The sequence below is a fragment of the Cnephaeus nilssonii genome (assembly GCF_951640355.1).
Source record: "Cnephaeus nilssonii genome assembly, chromosome: 12".
NCBI classification, from domain to species: domain Eukaryota; kingdom Metazoa; phylum Chordata; class Mammalia; order Chiroptera; family Vespertilionidae; genus Cnephaeus; species Cnephaeus nilssonii.
In genome coordinates this window covers 43483796-43504435 of record NC_137083.1, presented here as the reverse complement: position 1 = coordinate 43504435, position 20640 = coordinate 43483796, and the positions used below count along the sequence as shown (strand labels likewise).

The window sequence follows — 20640 nt, the reverse complement described above, 5'->3', positions numbered from 1 at the left end:
AAACTTCTATGTTCATGTGACTTTTTTGTTATTCAAGACTTAACAGTTTTGTATTTTTTAAAATCATCACCCAAGGATGTTTTCATTGACTTCAGAGTGGGAGGGAGGGAAGGAGGGAGGGAGGAAAGGAGGGAGGGAGGGATTGCCTCCTGTACACGCAGAGAGAGAGAGAGAGAGAGAGAGAGAGAGAGAGAGAGAGAGAGAGAGATTGAGATTGCTTCCTGTATGTGCCCAGAACGGGGACTGAACCCACAACCTAGATATGTGCCCTGAGCAGGAAGTCTTTTTGTTATACAGGAGGTTTTCTTCATATCCTCACTGTGCAAAGATCTCCCTACAGTCATCTTCATTGAGATTATTTATGTATAGTTAAAATTAGAGATATTTGCTCATCACAGAACATGAATTCAGGTTAATTACCCAGTGGATGACTTTTGTGTTTTCTCTCCTTTGCTGCTGAAGGGGTCCAGTGTTGAACCCAGTCCTGGGAAATGTAGCCTCAGGTGCAAACTGAAAAACAGACCCAAGATGTTTTAACAATCAAATCTGTTTGTTAAGTCTGTGGATTCCATAATGGAAGCTTCCCCCCACCTCACCAACTAAAATTGTTTTAAAATACCCTCATTTATTTCTGAAATCACATTTGCAATTGTGAGTTTGCATATGCAGAAATTGCAGATTGCTAGTTTAAATAGGAGTCTACCTCACACACGGGCTACAGTAGAGATGTAGATTTATATCCATCTGTCATCTCTAGTTTTTTTGTTGTTGTTGTTAATCCTCACCTGAAGCTATTTTTCCTGTTGATTATTAGAGAGAATGGAAGAGAGGGAAGGTGGGAGGGAGAGAGAGTGAAAGAGAGAGAGAGAGAGAGAGAGAGAGAGAGAGAGAGAGAGAGAGAAAGAAACATCCATGTGAGAGAGACACATTGATTGGTTGCCTCCTGCGTGCACCCCGACCAGGGCTGGGGATCAAACCTGCAACCCAGGTATGTGCCTTGACTGGGAATCAAACCCACAACCCTTCTGTGCGGGCCAGCACTCTAACCATTGAGCAACACTGGCCAGGGCACTAGTTTTTAATATAAAGGAAACTGCTCCTAAGGGGCACTTAGTTTTTTTGTTTGTTTGTTTTTATCACATTGAACCCAGAGCTTAGATTTCTTGGTCAGTAATTGACTGTTCCTTATGTTGATGTGGAGTATTTTTAAGTTTCAAAACATTATTCTATCTACGTAGTTTTCACAGGATCAGTTAATTTTGAGGGGTTTTCCAGAACCTGTGTGGCATTGGACTTGAGTTTATTCAAATATTACGTGAAGCAAGAGGCCTATCAAGTGGCCTGGCAATTGTCTGCAGCAGGATTTAGCCTATATTAACTGCTTTTAAGCATGTTAATTACCTTAAGGGAAAGGCATTTGAAGGATTATAACTTGTTCAGAAAATAACCATTGCATTTAAAGCGATAATATATTTGGGAAGTTCCCTTTTTCTTCTTTGTGCCTTATGTCTTCTCTTGATGGCGTTTGAAAAAGCTGCATGTTGTAAAGTTTGGTCCTGGGCCGAAGCCAGAAGCAAGACAAAGGCACTAGCTGTTCAGTGGGATCTTCTTCCAGCCGCTCCTGCCTCCATCCAGGCTCAAGCCTCCTGTCTGCTGTCAGCAGCCATCCCCGGTCTCCGCGGTGCTCACCAGTTTCTTCTCACTTGCCTTCTTGAGTTTTAAAATTTCATTCCTCATCTTGGGTTTGTAAATCCTTCTGTGACAAGTCCTCCCCCTCATTATTCCCTTTGTCTGTTTTGAAAGAGAACAGTCCTATTTGGCATGTTGTAATTTGCTGGGTTTGCTTTTCTTAGTTTCTCTACTGTATTATCTTGAGCTCCAGAATCTTCTCTGATCACGCGTTTTACTTTTTATGGAGTCTGTGTTCTCTGAGCCCCTTGGTCCTTCCTGCAGGAATGCACCTGGTATCTGAGACCGGCCCAGGGCCTTATACCTCAGTCCAGTCTTTCCTGCTTTCTCGTCTGCCTGAGAGCAAGCAGTGTTGCTGGTGTTTAGGAAGCCTGAAGGAGTCCAGTGATTTATAGACTTGGAAGATCACAAGATGATTAAAAAGGGGCCAGTCATACTTCCTCTCCTCCGTCAGGGAAGAGTGGGTGATGGGTAATGACAGGTGTTGTGTGGCCAGAATCGGCAGCTTTATTACGGCCCGATAGGAATCCCGCCACATGTGAGGGGACTCTGGGATGTGCGTCCTGACCACTCTGTAGGGTAGGAAAGTACTAGATAGATTTATCAGCCCCAAACATAGGAGAATAAAGTATATTGCTGAAGATGTGAGGGCTCCTATTGAAATACAAGTACTGAGAGTGCTGACTGCCAGAATGTGGATTTATGGGAAATAAAGCCCTAAAATACTTTTCTCCAACAACAACAAAAAAATAGACCTTTTGGAAACAGTTTTTTCTCTCTCTGTGCTTAGCTCCCATTGAGCTTAAATTGCTCTCAGTATTGTGATAATGACAATTCACTATTACAGGATGTGGGAGATGAACCAAATAAATTAACCAGCTGCTTTTAAGGTAGTTCACTCGGTGGCTAACCCTCTAAAATGCTTTGTAGAACACTCGTGCTCGGTGGGTCTCGAGGCAGTTTTATGACTAGCAGAAAGAAATGGATTTTATTAAATGTCAGTGAAATACAGGCAGGTAGTTTTGTGGTAGTTAAATTAGGGGTAGGATGTTTGTAAGAAAAGCAGCTTATCTTTACTTAAATCACTGAAGCAGAACTTTCCCTGGCATTCCCGCCAGACAATGTGCTTCTGCTTGAAATTCCCATAGATTAGGATTAAAAAAGCAAACGGAGAGTGGATTGTCTGGTCGTTCCTGTATGAAACCGTATGTCCTACAAAATGTGATAAATCAAATCTTGCATGGACAGCAGATGTATTTGGAGAGTTTCAAAGGACAGAAATGGGAATGATTCCATACTTATTAGCTGACATTTAAAGTTTTATACTATGTATTGGTTGGAAAATAGGGCTCATTAGTGAAGAATAAAGTGGAGTGGCAAGGGAATGCAGGAATGGAGGCTTCAAGGCCAGGCAGGTAATGTGGAGGAGAAGCAGACGAGGTGCAGAGACAATGGGGAGAAGTGGGCTCGGCAGCAACTGCAGAGCCTTCAGCAGGCTGCAGACACATTTCAAATAAACACTTTCAGACCCAGTTGACATCCCTGAAATAAAGGAACTGCAATTACCTAAACTGAATAGGGGAAGATTAGCCTTAAAAGTAGTTTTCAAAATTTTGACAAGCTGTGCACAAATTATATCCTCTGGCATTGAGCAAAGGGAAATAGACCAACATTTCAAGAGTAGAACATGGGGTCAATACAAGTGAGTCCTTTCTCAAAGCAAGGAGATTTATTTCTTATATGTTTTTATTGATTTTAGGGAGATTGGAAGGGAGAGGGAGAGAGAAACATCGATGTGAGAGAGAACATTGATTGGCTGCCTCCTGCACACCCCCTATTGGTGATCGAGTTCACAACCTGGGCATGTGCCCTGACCTGGAATCCAACCAGTGACCTTCTGGTGCATGGGACAATGCCCAGCCAACTAAGCCACACTGGCCAGGGCAAAGCAAGGATATATAGTAATTATATAAAGAGTCACAGGGTTCTTTTCTTTAGATTTTTGAGATTAGGGCAAATTCCACTGGACATCACTAACTATAGATGGGCTAAGTAACAAGGGTTTTGGGGAATTACATAGCTCCTCTTAAAGCAAACACATTGTGTGTATGAACAATGAGGAAAGAATAATATTAAAATACCTAGGAAAGCCTCCTCAGTATTTGTTATTTATGATGCCTGTATGTCTAGCCAAGTATAAGATGCGGACTCTCTTCCCAATACATTTACAGTTTGGGAGATGAAAGATAAATACATGTATCTCCATGAACAAAATAGAATATGGCACTCATTATCCTTTGATAAAACCAGCATGACCTTAAAACATATACTGAACCAAGAAATTAGGGGGAAATTTTTTGACTTGCAAAAGAATTCTTCTGAACAATGACCTTCCTAATATATTTAAGGCTTCTTATGTATACATTATTGCTTATTTTTCATCCAAAAAATATAAAGGTAAAGTGACTGAAACTACTGCTATTTGAAAAACATCAGAAAATTACATGAATCCGACCAGTGTAGCTCAGCAGTTGAGTGTTGATCCAGGAACCAAGAGGTCACCGGTTTGATTCCTGGTCTGGGCACATGCCTGGGTTGTGGGCTTGATCTCCTGTGAGGGGCGTGCAGGAGGCAGTTGATCGATGATGTTTCTCTCTCATCGATGTTTTGCTGCTTTGATTTCATGTCAGAGCATGACACAAGATTTGTAGCAACAGAACTCTGGAAACTTAAGACTCAACCACGAGACGGACTGAATTCAGAATTCTCTCCTTCCCTTCTTCTTGCCCTCTGCTGGAAGTTTTCTTTGGAGCTAGAGCAGGAGACAAAGGGAGGCCATGGTCCAGCCGGCCTCAACTTCCTCTCGTAACCAAAAAGCACACCAACCACAACAGAAAGGATCAGTTGGAGTGAATTTGGACTTTGGTTGCTATTGCAAAACTTTATTAACAATTTTCTTTAGTAATGTTTTATTTAAAAATACTTACAGTTTGTGTGAATTAATTCTAATACATATTCAGTATGCTTCACACATTCCTTCTTTCTCTAAATTCCAGTGAATTTTTGAGTTTCATTGTTTTGTTTCAACTATTCCCCTAAATTATCTTGATTGTAAAAATAAGAGAATAATGGATTTTTATTCCCATGTTTATTAACATTTTAAAAATAATTCACATTTCATACAGAATAATTATAAAATAGAAATAACATGAAAGTCTATCACTTATTTCTAGAATTAATTATTATTACTTTGTGGTAGTTTTCTAGATTTTTATATATATGGATACACATTCATATTTAAGTGTCATCTTATTTAAAACTGTTTTACAATATGCTTTTTTATTTAATATGCCCTAAACATCTTTTTATGTTCATAAATATAAATATATAAAAGCATTTAAAAATGAATGCATATGCTTCATATGTCTCACTCTACTGCTTTTTACTCTATCATTCCCCAGTTTTTAGTTCATTTCTGGCCGTTATAAATAACTTTACATACATCTTTACTCACTTGTGTGATCATTTCTTAGCATGAATTTCTAGACATGGACTTGTTTCATTTGTAAACCTTTTGAGCCCTTAATGCTAAAGGATCCTCTAGGAAGATAGTGGACTACTGCTGGGTAGTTTGAGGGTGCCTTGTTTCCTAACACACGCACGCACGCACGCACACACACACACACACACACACACACACACACTGTCTGACCTTTTCATTTGATTCATCTTTGTCAGTTCTTTCCTTTCTTTCCCCTTCATCTGTCAATTCTAGGACCATTGCTGTACTGTTTTGAATGTTAATTTTATAAAATGTTTTACTGTTCGGCAGGGCCAATCCACACACACACAAATTGCTTAATTAAAAAAAAAATTCCTGTTATTCTTACATATTTTCAAATGAATTTATTGTATTTTAGAAGTTCTAGAAGTAATTCCTTTGATAATTTCTTCAGGCTCGCATTAAAATTATAGGTTGATTTAGAAGACTTAAACTCTTCATGAGAATTTTGAGTCTTACTATCCAGGAAAACATTGTACCTTTCCACTTATTTAGTTCTCCTTTTATATCCCTCACTTAAGTATTTTTGTTTCTGTCATGTAGTTATTAGTACATGCACACCTGTTTTTGGTCATTAACTTTTAGAGCTGTGGACTTCCCTTTGTTTATAATTGTGATTGCAGCCCCTAAAGTTTAGGTTTGTAGTATTTGTGTTTTCATTTCAGAGTGCTCCGTTATAGTTTGGTTTTCTCTTTTACCCAACGGTATCATTTTTTAAAAATTGCAGTTGTTTTGTTTTGCTTAACCTTTGTTACTAAATTTTTTGCTTAATTTTGTTGTCACCTGAGAACAAGAAAGATTATTTTTAAAGTTCTTCTCTGTTTTATGACTGTCATCCATGTGGAGTCAGAGTGGAAGATTTCTCTGGTTCCTTGGATAAGTCCTGTGGTTGACAAATACTGAATTTTTCCCTATTGCTAGTGGTTTTTTTCTTGTTAGCTCATATTCACTGAGAGGTCTGTTTTCAGTATTTAGAGTTGAAGTTGCTATGAATTTGTAATAGATTTTTCTGAGAACTTGTTCAAATCTTTTATTTTGGATGGTGGTGGGAGAAGGAAGTTTTTGTTATTGCCTGAATCGGAACAAAATTGTCCTAGAAAAATGGCTGCCAAAGAACATGACCATTGGTGCAGCAGGGAATTGCTTTTTTTTTTTTTTTTTTAAAGCCTGCTTTCTGCATTTACTAAGGAATTTGAAGTGTGCACAGGTACTGCCCACCTCTCATAACTGGCACAACTGTCTTTGGTAGGTGCCTTCCTGTTGCCAGTGTGCCTGCTTTCCTTCTGACCTGTGTTGTCAAGTGAAGGTGGGAGTGGCTCCTCGGCCAGGCGTCAGCTACCAGTGCTGACCAAAGCCTGTGTGACCTGCATGGCATTTTCCCATGACTCCCCTCACCGCCAGCCCCCTCTACCCAACCAACCACTTCCCAGGCAGGCTTTTTCTTGTAGTGAGTTGAATAATGGCCTTCACTGGGGTCTTATTTTTTATCATTTTAAAGAATTTTTAACTTAAAATATGGGGCATATTTAATTTTTCTAAAACACAGGTGCAGATTGTTCCCTTTTTGACACTGGTCATGTCTAGGTGGGAATTGGTGAGGACGGGCACTTGATGTAGTCCTCCACCACACCTTTGTCCTGACCAGCCACTGCTCCTCCCAGCAGGTGGTCATGGAGCACCCTGGGCCCAGCCCAGTCACCAGACCTGATCCAGACCACAGATGGAAGATAAACATTTCAGTCTTATCAGTGCCTCATGTTTAATATACGTAATTGTTTTCAGCTACCATAATCTTTAGTGGAGTGTGTAGCAGGAGTATATTCTCAGGCTTTTCCCTCGTTTCCTGAATTTCATACCTGCCCTGTCACAAAATACCAAACACATTCAGTGACCTCCTTGGCTCTTTGGGAAAGCTGAATCACAGACAGAGAGGGCCGAAGGGTCTCTGACAGGAAGCAGGGACACGTGGTGGTGGCGGTTTCTTTCGTAGGACCTGGGCTGGGAGAGCACGGGAGGGTTAGCAGGTCTTTGAGGGGCTATCCTATAACTGTCTAACGGGAAGGCAGGACGCCATGTGTTCCGGAAAAGCCCTGCGCCTCCAGTCTCCACCGTGGACTGTGTGAGGACATCTTTCTTTTCCACGGATAGTAAGAGCTTCAAGCCCTTATGGCATTTAAAAGTGACCATACTCTGCTTATTTGTGAAGATGGACACATTTAATTATAGGATTTTCCCCTTATTTTGTACTTTTTGACTATATGAGCCCAACTATTGAGAAAGATATATTAAAAAATATAAGTAAAATGTGAATTTGCTCTCTTTCTTCTATTACTCGTTTCCCCACTTCTTTGGGGGTGGGAAGGGACATAGAATATACTAAGGTAAACTGAAATCTACTCTGATATTGGGAATTTTTAAAAATTCTGTATGTCATCAGCATTGACTTTTAAATGGTAGGAAACATGCTTCAGGATTACATGTGTGAAGTTATTGTAAGTTATACATTGTATAAATTATATCTTATGTATATTAAGTTATATATTGTATAAATGTCTTTTTTAAAAGTATTTGAATTGAATATATCAAGAAAGACTATTTTATTGTACCTTAATAATGCATGCATTATTAAACTACAGCCTTAGCGTTTTGGACCAATTATATTTGGTAATAAAACTTACCCAGCAGATATTTTTATTATACATTCTTCTCTTTAAAATAAAGACCCTAGCTACTCTGAACTTTTAAAACAAGTTTAAGCCTCAAGCAAATTTCTCTTATGACACAAATTACTGTTCAAAGGCCATTTAAAAATTATTTTTCTTGGGCTAAATGAAAAACAGACTGCTTCTAACTATTGTGGTTTAATCTGTAACTAATGTTTGTACTTTCAGAGGGACATTATGAGGTTTTGATTTCCCAATTTACCAAATAAATTAATTCTTGGGCAATCATTTGAAGAACATTTTGTGATACAGATCTTTTGACTAATGTGCAGTATTCTCCATGAATTTGGTATTTTAGTGCCATCTTGTGGCTTGACTTTGTAGTTACTTCAACACTCCTACATTTTAAACAGTGTCCTGGGTAAGATAAATGTAGTGGAAATTCTTTCCAAAATGCAAATGATGTAGTACTATGAGTCTGAATAAAAGTTGCTGAGAATAAGTTGTTTGTCATTTGGTCAATGGCCAGGCAAAAATAGTAAGGAGGGAATCTATGCATGCTTCTTAGTTTCTAAAATTCTGGTTTTATACTATTTGTCCCTAGTTGCTGCTGTTTGAACGGTCTTGGATGAGCAGATGGAAGTCTTCTGTTCTGCATGAAGGGGAAGGGAACATAAGGAGTGTGAAGTGGAGAGGCCATCTGATTGCTTGGGCCAATAATATGGTAAAAGCATGTCGCCATCTTCCTAATGCTTCTTCAGAGAGAAAGAGGGGCTGCACTGAGAAGGCTGTAACAAGGAGGAAAGATACCACTTGCTGCGGTGGTCACTGCTAAAGGGCACAAATGGCAATTCATGTCATACCTGGAAGGTTAAAGAAATTAGATTGCTCTTGGCTTTCATAATAGAGGAACTCCCAACATATCTGGACTCTGTTTTAGAGGAAGAAACCTGAGGCCTGGAGAATAGTCAAGAAAATGAAAAGGCATCTTAATAATTGAAGGGCTGCATTGGGAATCTTGAAAATACCTTTTGCCTATTGGCCAAGGGCAAGTAACAGCTGAGATGAAAGAAGTGCACAATATTGCTGATGCCATTTTATTCCCAGTATAATTACAAGAAAAATATAGGCTTGCCTTTTAAAAAGTCAATCATGATATTTGGTGCTACACTTACTTAAAAGTTTACTCACCATGAGTTAGAGCAAATAGAATGTTTAAAATTATCTTTTTGACATCTGGCATATCTTTTGGAATTTCGAGGTATAACTTAGCAAATTAGTTCTGTTCTATTCTCCCAGAATCTACCCTGCTATTCAGGACTTACTTTTCCGGGGTCACGGTAAAGGCAAGCAAACCTGTGGCCTCTTGGTTTATTTTTAGTTAGCTACTTGCTCGATGTTTCCATTTGAGTATTTTAAATGTCAAGTGTAGTTTTCTGTACGTGGTAGATTTTCGATTTCCAAGTGTTTCTGAAAAGCGAACTTCATTTTGTAGTGAGTGGAATGATACACAATTAGAAATGTTACTTGTCTGTCATTTTGGAAATGCACTTGTTGACGTCTGCACATTTCACATTTGTGTTGTATTTGAGCCACCGATGCCATCGACTAATAAAATGCTTTAGTGCAGAAAGAGGCATGGAGGTTTTCTCTTGTTCGGGGCTCTCACAGGCTTGTGTGGAGTGGGAGCATTTTCCTCTGCATGACTCCCACCGGGCTCAGCAGACACTGTCAGTATTTTAGAGGGCTGGTTGTCAGTGGTGTGTAGCAGTGTTTTCCGTTACTTTTCTTCTCCCCAGTAGAGTATGTTAATGCTATTTTATTTTCCAGGGTGTGAAGATATTTGACATCACCTCAAAGCAAAGAATCACTAATGTGCCCCGGGATGACATAAGTCTTCGCCCAGATATGTACCCCTGCAGCCTCTGCTGGAAGGACAGTGTGACACTGATTATCGGCTGGGGGACTTCTGTCAAGGTGGTTTTGCTTGTCTTATAATAAGTCCATGTTGTTATAGATTCATTGAAGATGCTCCAAAGGAATATGAGTTCTTGAATGCTTCTTGCAACTAAAATATTTTCACCTGAGAGTATTATCAGCATGTGATAATCATTTAATGCTCAATCCTTTCATATGCTTAAGTTTTAAGATAGAGTCTTTCTTTTCCATGCCATGAAAAACAAATGGTGGCCCAGCAGGTGTGGCTCAGTGGTTGACCTATGAACCAAGAGGTCATGGTTCCATTCCTGGTCAGGGCACATGCTGGGTTGCTGGCTCGATCCCCAGTAGGGAGCATGCAGGAGGCAGGCGATCAATGATTTTCTCTCATACTATGTAATGAAATGCTATGAAGACATTAAAGAATTGTGGAAGAATATTTAAATAATATATTATTTGTAGTAAATTGTTAGCTTTATAAAATATTTTTTTTAAAAGGTGGTTAATGGTGTTCACTTGGTGCTGAGACACTGAATAGTATTTGTATTTTTCCCTTTGAGTTTTTTGTATTTTAGAGTTTTCTATGTTGTAGCAATACTTAGGGATAGCAACTATAAAAGAACAAGAAATACTATCTAAAGAAAAAGGATAAAAACCTGATCCCTGATGAAAATGACTATGATCAGTATTTAATTTTAGATTTTTTTCACCTCCATGGCTGAACTTATGTAAATTTTTAGAGTCCTATTATAAAATAGAATATGTTTACTTTAGAAAATATAGCAAATCTCTAGTCTTACCACCCTAAAACAACCATGTGTTGAGTGTTGTGTGTGTGATAAATACACACACACACACACACAGACACACACACACACACATATATATATATATATATATATATATATATATATATATGTATATATACACAAATTGTATACATATAATTTAAAATAGGGATTAGTGAACTTTCTGTAAAAGGCTAGCATTATGTATTATAGATTTTAAGGTACATTTTTTTCTGCTGAATATTCCCTTTCCTCCCTTTCCTTTCCTTTCCTTTAAAAATATAAAAACTACTTTTAGCTTACAGACCTGAAAAAAAACAACCGACAAGCTGTAGTTTACCTGATTTAAATTATATAACACATTGATTTTAATATACTCAAAAGAAGAAGAGTCTGTGCCACTTTCGCAAAGTATTACTTAGCAACAGTAAAATATATCACCAGTATGTAATCAGAAACACAAGACCTAGTACGAATGTTGCCCAAATGAGCCATTGGCCTTTCATGGATATGTGCTTCTGCCAGAGCTTTATTTGTCTGATGACAGAAGTGGCTCTTAAGTAGAATTGGAAAGAATGGGCCATTGGAAACATGTTAAAACTATATAATAGTTTCCTTCCTTTCTTTGCTTTGGAATAAGACTTCATTGAAGAATAATGTTGAAGAATATAAGTAACAGTTGCTATATATCATGGAAATTAATTTTTGTCACTTAAGTCAGTGGATAGATTGTGTGCACTCCATTTTCAGTACTACATGGTTAATTTAATGAGAATATCATATAGTGAATGACATGTTATGAAGAGTTTTCCATCAGGTGAGTAAAATAACCTGTGAATTTATTTTCTAGATATGCTCGGTGAAGGAACGGCATGCCAGTGAAATGAGGGACTTGCCAAGCCGATATGTTGAAATAGGTATGCCTTCCATGAGTATAAAACCTCAAAGGAGACTCCATTTTGCTAAGGGGAAACCTAAGACCATGTTCTTCTTCAGGCCTTATCACTTGTGACCATGATGAAACTGGTCAAGGAGCTTTTTTTTTTTTTTTTTTTTTTTAATATATTTTATTGATTTTTTACAGAGAGGAAGGGAGAGGGATAGAGAGCCAGAAACATCGATTAGCTGCCTCCTGCACACACCCTACTGGGGATGTGCCTGCAACCAAGGTACATACCCTTGACCGGAATCGAACCTGGAACCCTTCAGTCCGAAGGCTGACGCTCTCTATCCACTGAGCCAAACTGGTTTCGGCTGGTCAAGGAGCTTTTGTTTTAAGTGTTGAAACTTCACTACAGAGACCCTTTTTTTCTAACTATATTTCTAATTTTTACTCAAGAACTTTGTAGTTGGCTTTGAAGTTGAATAACTGGGCTCTGGTTCTGTCTACTACCTAGATTTTGAACAAATTCTTACCTACCTCAATATTCTTATTCGTAAATTGTGGAAAAGAATACCTGTCTCACATGTTGTTTGTGAGAATTCCAAGAGTTATTATGTGCACAGCTCATAGCACAGCACTGACATCTGGTCCTGTCAACGTGTGTTTTCTGAATATTAATTTTCATCATTACTGGTGTGGTCCAAACTGCCATAATCTCTTTTCTGGATCACTGCAGCCGCCTCCTAACTGGTTTATCTCCGTCCCCTGTGAATCACTGTAATCTAGTCTCCCCAGTGCAGTCAAATTACAAATCAGATCATGTCACCACCCTTCAGTCTCCTCCTGTTGTTCTTAGGATAAAAATGCGACTCTTGGACATGACCACAGGGACCTGTGCCAGCCCTCACCTGCCTCTCTGGCATCAGCCAGGCTTCTCCTTGGTCTCTGTGCTGCAGCTACACTGGCCTGCTTACACCTGCCCATGCTCCTTCCTCCCCTCTGTCTAGAATGCTCCTCTTGCTTCTTTACTTCATTGACCTTCGATCACCCTTAATCACACCTCAGGTCAAGTATTGCTTTCCTGGGAAAGCCCCCTGGGCCTCCCTAACTAGGTCACATCCCCCCATTATGGGCATGTGGAACACTCCTCTTTTTAGCACTTGTTTCCCTTGCAGCGACCCTGTGATTATTCATTGCCTATCTGTCTTTTCCACGAAACTGGAGCCTCCTTCAGAGTACACACTTGGTCTGTCTTTGCTCAGTGTTTGTATCTCAGGGACCTGGCACAATGCCTGGCACTTAGGAGGTGCTAAATGATATTGGGCTGAATGAATCAGTGACTCTGGGAAAGAGCTGTTCAGGAGAAGTATGGCAAGAGTGACATGCCATTTACTTCTTCAACTTAGTTTTATAACTTAGTGCAAAAGTTATTTAGATAGAAAGCATGAAAATTGACAGACTTTTGTCGATTAAATAGATATAGTAAACACTATTTTTGTATTACTTAGAACTGAGAGCAATAGGAGACATACTAGTTTTGTGTGGAAAGAAAAGTTTTGCTGTCTTACAAGTTAGCTGAAAATTTCATTTACCCATTGGGTGATAATTGGGGAATATAAATCTGATGGGTCATTATAACAAAGTGAAGCTGAGATAAATCATTTGCAATGACTATATTTCTAAAAATTGAAAGACTTATATTACATGGCTAATATGGTTATGGCATTTAAATCTGGGATATTTTTTATTTGTAGTCAGATGTTGGTGGTAGGGTTTTAATAACTTTTTGCCTTAGAAGGATAAATGCATACAGAATAGATATATGCAGAATATAATGGTACTGAGAAAAACTGAGGAACAAGATAATATAGAAGACTGATAACACCAAGATAAAGATAATTATTTTATTATCTCTATCTTCTATCCTGCTGTCCTCTACCAGGAAAAAAAAGAAAACCTTTGAACATCTCAATACATAGTGTCCTGAGAGATATGTATTAGAATATTTTAAATACAGATGAGTTAAAGAAGAAGAAGAAGAAGAAGAAGAAGAAGAGGAGGAGGAGGAGGAGGAGGAGGAGGAGGAGGAGGAGGAAGACGACGACAAGAATTCTGGGAATTTTTTATTAATATGTTTTTATTGATTTCAGAGAGGAATGGAGAGAGTAAGAGAGATAGAAACATCAATGATGAGAATCATTGATCAGATGCCTCCTGCAAGCCCCCCACTGGGGAGTGAGCCTGAACCAGGCATGTGCCCTTGACCAGAATCGAACCCTGGACCCTTCAGTCCGCAGGCCCAACGCTCTACCCACTGAGCCAAACCAGCCAGGGCATCTGGGAATTTTTAAAGATGTAAAAATTTCCAGGGAAGGATAAAAATGTAGTCGATATCTCATTAGTTGATGTTTATTGCTCACATAGTAGGTATGGGGCATTGTGCTATATGCCTTACCTGCATTAGTTTACGTCACTCTCACAGCTCCCCTTCAAAGAGCAGGTAGTATGTTTCTCATGCTATAGATGAAGAAAAATGGGGCTTAGGGACGTAAATAACTTAGCCACCATCTTACTACCATGGCGTTAAAATGGATAGAATCTTCTTGTTAAGGTTACTTCACCTTCCCAAGCCAGAAAAGCCTAGAGGTGATAATACCTACCTTTGAAGAGGGTTGTGAGAATTAGACATGACATAAATAATGCCTGTCACACATACTTGGCAGATAATAGGTGCTCGCTAAATCATGGTGGCTGTTGTCACCATGCAAATTTCCACCCAGCTGCGATTACTAGTAGCTGACCCAGTACTGGCCCTGGAGCCCTGGGATCACGTTATTAAAGTGTAGTTCATCTGTACCACAACTGATGTGAAATACAATGTGCTTGAGTACTAACAATATCACATTGCTGACATTTTAGTACTATGGTTAGTGGTTAAGTACCATATTTTTCCCCCTTGAGAGGAAACCTTTAATAATATAAGCCATTTCCACAACAGGAGGCAAAGTGGTTTAGATAAGAGTCCTTAACTAGGATAAAGGAAAAGAGAAATATTAGGAGGTCTGGATTACAATATGCTTTAGCCCTGAACAGCGTGATCTATTCTCTAGTAAATGAGGCAAAACCAACATTGAGATTAAAGAAGTTCTGTGACTATACATTTCTTAGACGCCAGATGTTTATAACTCTTCCTAATAAGTCAGAATCTCAAAAACACAAAAAGTTATTCCTTTCTGTGGGATATTAATTTTTTGTGGCTGTTGCAAAAGGTAACATTTCTTTCTTTTTTATAGCCAAGTACTATAAGAAAGCAAGAAAAGATGTGTAGAAGTACATGTCTATTTTACTTCTTAATTTCACATACTGTAATAAATGCTAATTTGTTAAGTACTAAATCTTACAAATTGAGACTTTACAAATTGGGAATTAGCAATAGTTTAGGCAGAGACTACATGAAGTGAATAAATTATAAACAAAAAAGATTCTGGTCAAGATGGCGGCATAGGTAAATGCAGTACTCACATCCTCCCACAACCACATCAAAATTATAACTAAATCACAGAACAACTATTATTCAGAACTGCCTGAAATCTGGCTGAATGGAAGTCTTACAACTAGAGAATTAAAGAAGAAAGCACATTGACCAAAGTGATGAAAAGCAAGGACCTACAACTATGATTACTCTACCCAGCAAAGTTATTATTTAGAATTGAAGGTCAGATAAAGAGTTTCACAGATAAGGAAAAGCTAAAGGAGTCCATCACCACCAAGCCAGTATTTTATTTATCTATATACATAAAAGCCTAAGCGACCGACTGACCAGTCGACCGATTGCTGTGATGCACACTGACCACCAGGGGCAGATGCTCAATGCAAGAGCTGCCCCCTGATGGTCTGTGCGCTTCCACAGCCAACCTCCTACGGCCGGACAACCTCCCACGGTCCCTCCTCCTGGCCAGCGGCCCCCGCAATCGGCTTTGATTGCCAGCCAGTCCGAGGCACCTCACCCATGCATGAATTTGTGCAACGGACCTCTAGTATTCTAATAAAAGTTATAACCACAGAAATTAAGATGACTTATCCAAGTTCAATTTAGTTGAAGTTAAAATTCAAATTTCCTGATTCTACATTTAATATAATTTACATTATGCTATGCTGACTTCCCCAGGTTAGAAAAGAGGATACAGTTAAACCTCCATATAACAGACTAATTTGGGCAAGGCATTGCCTATTAAAGCCTAAATTTCGTCATATAATGAAATGGTTTTTCTGAATGCCTATGTTAAAATATTGACAAATTAGTTACTGATTTTTACTTATCCCATCTAATAAAGAGGTGATATTGCAAATTGACCATCACTCCAACACACAAGATGGCCGCCCCCATTTGGTCAAAGATGGCTGCCCCCATGTGGACACAAGATGGCCACCACAAGATGGCCGGCAGAGGAGGGCAGTTGTGGGCGATCAGGCCAGCAGGGGAGGGCAGTTGGGGGAACCAGGCCTGCAGGGGAGGATAGTTGGGGGTGACCAGACCAGGAGGAGTGCAGTTAGGGGCAACCAGGCCTGCAGGGGAGGGCAGTTGGGGGGGACCAGGCCTGCAGGAGAGGGCAGTTGGGGTGACCAGGCCGACAGGGGAGGGCAGTTAGGGGCAACCAGGCCTGCAGGGGAGGGAAGTTGGAAGGGACCAGGCCTGCAGGGGAGGGCAGTTGGGCGCAACCAGGCCTGCAGGGGAGGACAGTTAGGGGTGACCAGACTGGCAGGGAGGGCCGTTAGGGGTGACCAGGCTGGCAGGGGAGGCCAGTTAGGGGCAATCGGGCTGGCAGGGGAGCAGTTAGGCATAGATCAGGCTGGCAGGGGAGTGGTTAGGGGGTGATCAGGCTGGCAGGCAGAAGCGGTTAGGGGCAATCAGGCAGGCAGGCAGGCAAGCGGTTGGGATCCAGCAGTCCTGGATTGTGAGAGGGATGTCTGACTGCATGTTTAGGCCCGATCTCTGTAAACCAGCAGTAGGACATCCTTTGAGGGGTCCCAGATTGGAGAGGGTGCAGGCTGGGCTGAGGAACAACGCCCCCCCCATGCACAAATTTTGTGCACTGGGCCTCTAGTGTAAATATGTTTGTCTAATTAAAATTAGGTATTTATGAAAAATTTAATTTCACAGAAAAGTTTTCTATATGTATTACCGTAATTTTAAATTTATACTGAATAGGTCTAGTAAATGCCTGAATTCACCAGTCACTGCAAATAAACAAATGCACACGGCTGGGTCATGGCTTAGCACACTTCGGCTGGAAAGTCTTAAAACTACTACAAAAAGTCATGCCACTTAACAACAGAACCAGTTACCTCTCTTGATATGGTGTGATCACATGATAATCATTAGCTAACATGGTTACAAGTGGTGATTCTTGGATTTAAATATGTAGACTATAGTTGTAGATATGTAAATACTTATTTAACTAAAGTGTTTTTTCCAACATATGGCCTATTCGCTAAAATTTGTTTAAAATAACAGTGAATTAATAACAAATAAACTTAATTATAAGCAGATTTCGGTTAAAAGCATTTTAAAATTAACAGAATGTTAATTTTCACATGTAACATATGGACTGGAAATTTTGTCCATTAAATCTGAAGTCTGTTAAATTGAGACCTGCAAAATCGAGGGTTTACTGTAATTTTATCATAGAAGTTAACTCAGTCAGAAGCTAATACTACAGAACTGTGGAGAAGATCTGAATCAAGAAATTTGTAGAAATGTACAAAATGACTATTTTGTAACTACCAAATGAGAGTTTATTCCCAAACGAATCTGTAAATGAATTTGCAGTGTATAATTACTGAGTCTTTGCCAGCACCACCACTGTACCACTTAGATCTACTGTGTAACAGATCACCCCAAAATCTAGTTGCTTAAAACAAGTCATTTATTATAAATCCTAGGGGCCCAGTGCACAAATTCGTGTACCTTGAAAGGAACTGTGGGCTGCGAGGCTGCAGTGGGACCAGGGGCTGGTCTCGGCCCATCTTCCGTGCCCCCTCCCGGCCCTTCCCACCGTGGCCCCGGGCCCCCTGTCTGCCAGCAGCCCTGCTCCTGCCGCTCCCGCTCCCACACACTGACGGCGTCAACCCCGCTTGCACCCGCTGACAGTGCAGAGTGATTGGGGCCAGCGCCAGCAGCAGGTGTGAGTGGGGCCGGAGCCATCAGCGGGTGTGAGTGGCAGCTGCTGCCCCGATTACCCCTCAGGAGCAGGGGGAGGTGGAGAAGCCTGAGGGGTGATCGGGGCCGGCAGCTGCTGCTCATACGCTGACAGTGCCGAGTGATGGGGGCCAGCACCGGGCGCCGGCAGTGGTGCTAGTGGTGGCTCCAGAGCCGGCAGTGGGTGCGAGCAGGACCGATGCTAGCAGCAGGTGTAAGCGCTGGGCGGGACCACGGTGCGTGGGAGCAAAGAATTTTCAGTAACCACCAGAGGCTCGCCCCGATGACAGCTACTGGCACCCCGCCTTGGTCTGGCACCCTTGCTCACCTGTTCCACCATCCTGCTGCGGCTGGCGCCCGCCATGTTCCGTGCTCTGCCGCCTGCTGCCGGCACCCGACATGTTCTGCACGCACCCCCGGTGGTCAGCGCACGTCATTGTGACCGGTTGTTCAGTCGTTCTGCCGTTCTGTCTATTTGCATATTAGGGTTTTATATATACTAGAGGCCCGGTGCACGGGTGGGGTCCGGCCGGCCCACCCTGATTGGGGCCGATCGGGCCGGGCTGACTGGGAGGGAGGGGACGCAAGAGGTTGGCTGGCCAGCCCCCGCCCCAGATCAGGGTGCGGGGGGGGGAGCAATCTGGGGTGGGGCTGGCCAGGGGGAGGGGCCACGGGCAGTTGGCTGGCCGGCCCTGCCCTCTGGTTGAACTCCTAGTCGAGTGGACAATTTGCATATTAGCCTTTTATTATATAGGATAGATTTTACAGCTGCTAGTCATTAGACTCATACCTTAGCAAATATTTGTACTTGTACCACCGTGTTTTCCATAAGATCTTTGAGGTCTATTGTAATTAAATCCATATACTTCTTTAAATTTTGTTTTACTTTTTAAATTTTATTTTCAATTACAGTTGACATTTCATATTATTTTGTATTAGTTTCAGGTATGCAGCATAGTGGTTAGACTGCCATATACTGTACTTTACAAAGTGATCCTCCTGGCACCATACATATTTATTGCAATATTATTGACTCTATTCCCTATGCTGTACTTTTACATCCCCTTGACTGTATTGTAACTACCAATCTGTACTTCTTAATCCCTTCACCATTTATTTCTTATAGTGATGTGATAACTCTTAATTTTAAAGACTGTCTTTAAAAAGGAGAATGAAATTTATTTCCTCTGACCTTCGTTTCACGTAAACAATAGTTTTATCATGTAATTTATATTTACACACCCTTTCCTCCTTTTAAATCTTTAAATAAAATGTCTATTAAATGTTTAAAAAAAAGAATTATAGTTTCCCAATTACAAATAGCTTTCCTTGTGACCGTTATACACCTGTAACGCCCTAACTGTGAAAAACTCAGGCATTTTTAAGAAATAATTATTGTTATTAGTAGTTTACATTGGGTTTTCATGGGATTTAACCGTCATTTTTAAAGTAGGTGGGCACAGTGTCACATTTGACCATTCATGCTGCTGTTATTATCAGGTTTGCTTTTTGTTTGTGATAGAAATTTTCAAGTGAGGTTTTCAGCTATCCTCTTCTGGTACTGACTGCTGGCAGGAAGGTATGTCTGTGCCCCTTTGTGTTAGATTTCTAAAATGAGTGCGTCCGGAATTCAGAGCCGATGCGTCCTTTCCTTTATGTGCTGCTTAATGATGAATCTTTTATCCCTTTTGTTTGCAGTGTCCCAGTTTGAAACCGAATTCTACATCAGTGGTCTCGCACCTCTCTGTGATCAGCTTGTTGTGCTTTCCTACGTGAAGGAGGTTTCAGAAAAAACGGTAATTTATTTCACTTCAAATACAACGGGAAGAGTGGGTTCATTTTCAGCAGTGTACCTAGATCAGGTTGTCCATGAAAGGGCCCTGCTATAGTCTGAGCAGAACTTCCTGACCTATAAAATAAGGTCGGCAGAGATTGCCCTGTAGACCTAACATCTCTGCCTTTCAGAAGCTCCACTCATTGCCTGCCTTTGTTCCTTCCGCGGAGCAAAGGGGAGTCCTTTTTCCCCATCTCTCTCGGTATTTTAGTCGAAAGGAATGAAGGACTCCTCTTTCTGAAAGGCGAAGAAACTAAGCTGACACTGTGCATTACCAGAAATGACAGCAGTGACGTTGATCTGCTGCAACAACAGGGCCCCTGTGGTCAGAGGGAATTACGGAAAGGGCAGTTCATTATTTCTTGTGGTCCAGACATATTTGTTTACTTCCCAGTGGCCTAGTGGTTCTGAGTAGCTTGACTCTGGCTTTGAAGCAGACTGTTGCTAAGTCTCAGCTATCAGTGCAAGCGATGGTATGAAATGTATGGCTGAATAAGAAGCCGCAGAGAATCTAGATTTTGGGATACATGACTTTGGAATGAAGCCCTTTGCATGTTCCTGGGGAGGGAGGGGCATGCACACTCAGCCTCTCTTTGAAGCCCAGGTCGGCCCCATTCCCAGCTTGTCTTTATGTCAGAGTCCAGGGGTCCTGTCAGGAAGGGGGTAGGGGTGGCTTCAAGGCATAAACAAGGAAAGCTTGTTATAAAGGATTTTGTTTTGATCCTGTATATAAAAGAAATAGCAATTGATTATCTAGTCCTTTACAGTAAGTAGGCTCTTCTTTTCTGTATCCTCTCCGTTCTTTTTCCCCTTTTCAAATGCCAAGGAATAAAGTGGGGAGAAAAACCCTGGGAGCCCCAGTTTTGAAGTGGTAGCTGCTCTCAAGCGTTTCTCTGAGCTAGCACTTGCATCAGGAAGCCATCGCTATAGTAACCTGAAGCTCTGGGTACCCATGTTGCTAGGCAATGGGAAGTTGTAGACTTAAGTGAACACTCAAACCTGCTAAAATCAATAGGGCTGGCTTCTAGCTCTGTTGCAGGACATCAGTTTATTATTATTCTTTTTAAATAAAAGCGGTGGCTTC

At 40.8% G+C, this 20640-nt stretch overlaps 1 protein-coding gene across 1 annotated transcript in view; it reads left to right on the top strand.

The window, feature by feature from the left end:
• VPS41 (VPS41 subunit of HOPS complex) overlaps window positions 1-20640 on the top strand; it is a 141502-nt gene that overhangs the window by 78596 nt on the left and 42266 nt on the right. Inside the window, exons 8-11 of the mRNA XM_079786062.1 lie at window positions 8519-8638; window positions 9745-9891; window positions 11491-11557; window positions 19421-19518. Of these exons, the coding sequence (XP_079642188.1) occupies window positions 8519-8638; window positions 9745-9891; window positions 11491-11557; window positions 19421-19518 (432 nt within the window). The remainder of the gene's footprint in view (window positions 1-8518; window positions 8639-9744; window positions 9892-11490; window positions 11558-19420; window positions 19519-20640) is intronic.